Here is a 3,581-nt window from a genome sequence, read left to right on the forward strand (position 1 = left end):
CAGGTCAACCTTGACCTAAGGTTGCACCAACAGTTAGATGTCACTCATTGTTTATGTATCTAAAATAGTTTTAGAGATATTTCCAACGTTACGAGAACCTATTGGGTCACACACAAAGAACAAGTTAATTTGGAGATGAGTTCTTATGATGGATCATTGGATTGAGTCTTATTCAAATTGGACTCATTGAGTTAGACTCAATTGGATCCAATTATTGGATTGAGGCCCATTCGAATTAGACTCATTAAGTCCATTTAGATTGATGATTAATGAGTTAGACTCATTGAGTGATTTGATGAATTTGAATTCATGAAGGAAGAGGAGTGTTCAATTTAGAATTGATCATGCATTGGATGAAGAGTTGTCAATTTTGAACTACTCATGCATTGGCTGATTCATTGAATGAAGACAAATATTAATGTCTTGACATTAAGGTAATTTCATGAATGAGTACAAAAGGGATTTTGATTCATTTTCATGATGAGTTTTGTGTGTTCTTCCTCTTCTTCTCTCCTCTTCCACTCTTGACCGAAATCCACCAAAAGGGGTTGCTAGTACAACCTTTGGTTGATTTTCTTCTCTACTTCTTGAGTTCGTGAGAGGTACGAAACACTTATTTATGTAGATATCAAAAGAGGCACGAACATTTAATCATATTGAGATCTTAGCTATCAAGAGTTTGTGTTCACGCATCAAAAATATAATTCCCTTTATTAAACTTAATATATGATTTTCCCTTCTGAAAAAGAACTTATTTTTTTTATGCTTTCACCTTTGTGCATGTTTAGCTTTAGTTCCTTACATATATTATATTTGTGGAACAAAATCTAATTTCATGACATTTTAGAAAAGTAACATATCATATCTAGTGGCAAAGTCGAGGTAAATACTTCTCTTATGTGTTAGTCACTATACCAAAAGCTAGTAGCCGTCTGTGATTTACCTTCTTCGTGTTGGCCCTGGGACAAATTAGCGGGGATAAGCGTATTCGTCTTTTGCCAAAATTAAAGTGACAAAGTGATTGTGAATGCAACATTTGAAATTAGTTGATTTTATTTTTTAAAATTATATTTCTCTTCTAATGCATTTTTAAAATTTAACATGATAATATTCGAACAATATATCTTATAATAAATTTAATTTTTTTTTATATTTGCACAAGTATATTATGTTTGTCATCTCCCATTAAATTTGCAAGGTAATGGCAACAAAAATATCAAATATGAATTATAAATATTGATTTGAATCAAGAGAGATTTACCATATAAATAATATTTGGTCCTATAGTTACTCAAGCTATTTTTATAATAGCTGTGATTGTATCTGATGTTTATGATTACCTATATAAAGTCGTATAAAATTCTTACAGTAATTTATATAAATATGCATAACTATAAAAATAAATAAATATTTTCTCAATGTTTTTCTACATCTCTTAGCTTGACCCTTTTCCCAATAAAAAATAAAAAATAAAAAATCTGTTATGATTTCAAATTTTTTAATCCTATTTATGTAACCACATGATCAACGCTGATTACATCACAAAACGCGGTAGTCGTTGCACCAAATATTTATTCTATCAAAATTTGCAGCAATGAAACGAGAAGACGTCGCCGGACACGCAAGCTACAGCTGGTCGCACTGCGCCGCCTCGAACGACAGCGTCCCGCCGGCGAGATCATACAGCACATGCATGTTCTGCTGCTGGAAGTTGCCAAAGATGGATAACGTCAAATTCGACCTCACCACCACCACGCACAGCAACGCCACGCTTGAATCCACCACAATGTAGTTCTCCGGTGGTAGATCCATGTCCGCCCCCTCGAAGTGAAACACCAATCTCGGCACCTGCACCGCCTCGCCGCCGTACGCGAAGCAGATGTCGTAACCGTAGGCCGATCCATCCGCCGCCGACAGATTCATCTGCGACTCGAACGCTCGCTTCAGCTCCGCATAAGCCGGGTCCACCAGCATGGTCACGGTAGTGCCGGAGTCGATGACCAACCCCCCGGTCCCGTTCGAAGTCATTGAGAAGGTCGTGTTCGGTATCGGAAGCTCGGTATCGCCGACGGTGATCCCGTGCAATGATAGGTAGTAGTAGGAGGGGAAAGACGGCGGGTTGGCGACGAACGGGGTGGATTGAGCCTGCTCGCTTAACGTCGCCATGGCGCCCAGAAGCAGAGGACTCGTCTTGTTGTCGCCGTAGGACGTGAGGCAGTAAGAGAACCTCCCGTCGCCGAGTTGGGACACCAGCGACAAGTTCCCTCTCCCCATCCCCACGATCCCTGACCCTGACGAGTTGTCGAAGTTTCCGTTGTTGTTGTTGCTGCAACCAAAAGCGACCTCGGATACGGCCACCGACCCGAAGGTGAACGTCTCGGTGCCGAGGACGCCGTCGGTGGAGGAGTTATCGCCGTAGGTATAGTCGTAGCTGCAGTCGGAGGCAGGAGGAGCGCAGGTTCTGGTGAAGGAAGGGAGGGAGAGGCACTGGGAAGCGTTGCAGGGCAGGGTGGCGTAGGTGGAGGACCGAGAGGGGTCGTACAGCGGCGTGAGCTGGGAGAAGCATCGAAGGCAGGGCTGGCACTGCGTCCAGATGAGGTCGCTGCCGGTGTCCATTATGGCCGAGTAGGAGAGCGTCGGCGTGCCGATGGCGAGCTCCATGAGGAACGAACCGCCGCCGGCGTACAGCTGGGTTTGGACGTCGACCGTCGACTGGACGTTGCTGCCGGAAGTCATGACGCGCTCGGCGGCGCGCTTGAGCAGATCTAATTTCGTGAGATCTCGCTGGGAGTCGACGTGGCTGAGCTCGACCCGGACGCCTACGGTCGTGGAGCAGGACGGTGCGGCGCCGAAGGAGAAGAGAAAGAGCAGCAGCAGCAGTTTCGCCATTGATCGATGTTAAACTTTTGATCGATAGTAAGAGATTAGCAAATAAATTTATAAGGAATTATACAATAATTAGAATTCCATGCGACCAATTCACGCAGATGATAAAATTTCGAAGGTTGACCTATTCCATGCAGCGTAAGTTTCCAAGTCAGCTCACAACGTCAACTTAAGAGCTAGCAAGTTTGATAGCAAACTCTTCTGCATTATTTCTTAATTTAATTTTGAAACTTACTGCATGATTATTTCTTGTTCAACTTACACGGTCCATTTGTAATATTTTTTATTACGTTAAATAACGCGTTTTAAGAGCCGTGTTAATTAAGCTGAGCACCATATGATTTATAATCAGTCTTGACATTGACATTGACATTGACATTGACATTGACATGGATACTGTCAAATAAACTTTTTTTTCTTTCTGAAAGTAGATAAACTTATACGTTTCCTTTTCTTAATTAAAAAACAAAAAATAAACAAGTATAAAGATGTTTGTTACATAAATGGTCTATGAATTAGTCAGCAACGACTTGGGAGTAAATTTCAATGGTCAATTTACTTACAAGACAAACATAACAACTCCATGGAAATGGTGTGCATACTTCACCAATTCCAGAATAGAAATTTCATATAATTTCACCAGATCAAACCCATACCATACGACTCACGTACGTATTAACAAGAAGTAATGGCAT

General features: G+C 41.5%; 1 protein-coding gene across 1 annotated transcript; it reads right to left on the reverse strand.

Moving 5' to 3' along the window:
- Positions 1 to 1,484: 1,484 nt before the first annotated feature.
- LOC121985295 (aspartic proteinase nepenthesin-1-like) lies at positions 1,485 to 2,926 on the reverse strand. Its single transcript, XM_042538694.1, has one exon. It carries the CDS (start codon positions 2,887 to 2,889, stop codon positions 1,627 to 1,629), a length of 1,263 nt encoding a protein of 420 aa, XP_042394628.1. The 5' UTR covers positions 2,890 to 2,926; the 3' UTR covers positions 1,485 to 1,626.
- Positions 2,927 to 3,581: the final 655 nt, after the last annotated feature.

This window comes from Zingiber officinale, chromosome 1B (genome assembly GCF_018446385.1).
Source record: "Zingiber officinale cultivar Zhangliang chromosome 1B, Zo_v1.1, whole genome shotgun sequence".
Taxonomy (NCBI): Eukaryota; Viridiplantae; Streptophyta; class Magnoliopsida; order Zingiberales; family Zingiberaceae; genus Zingiber; species Zingiber officinale.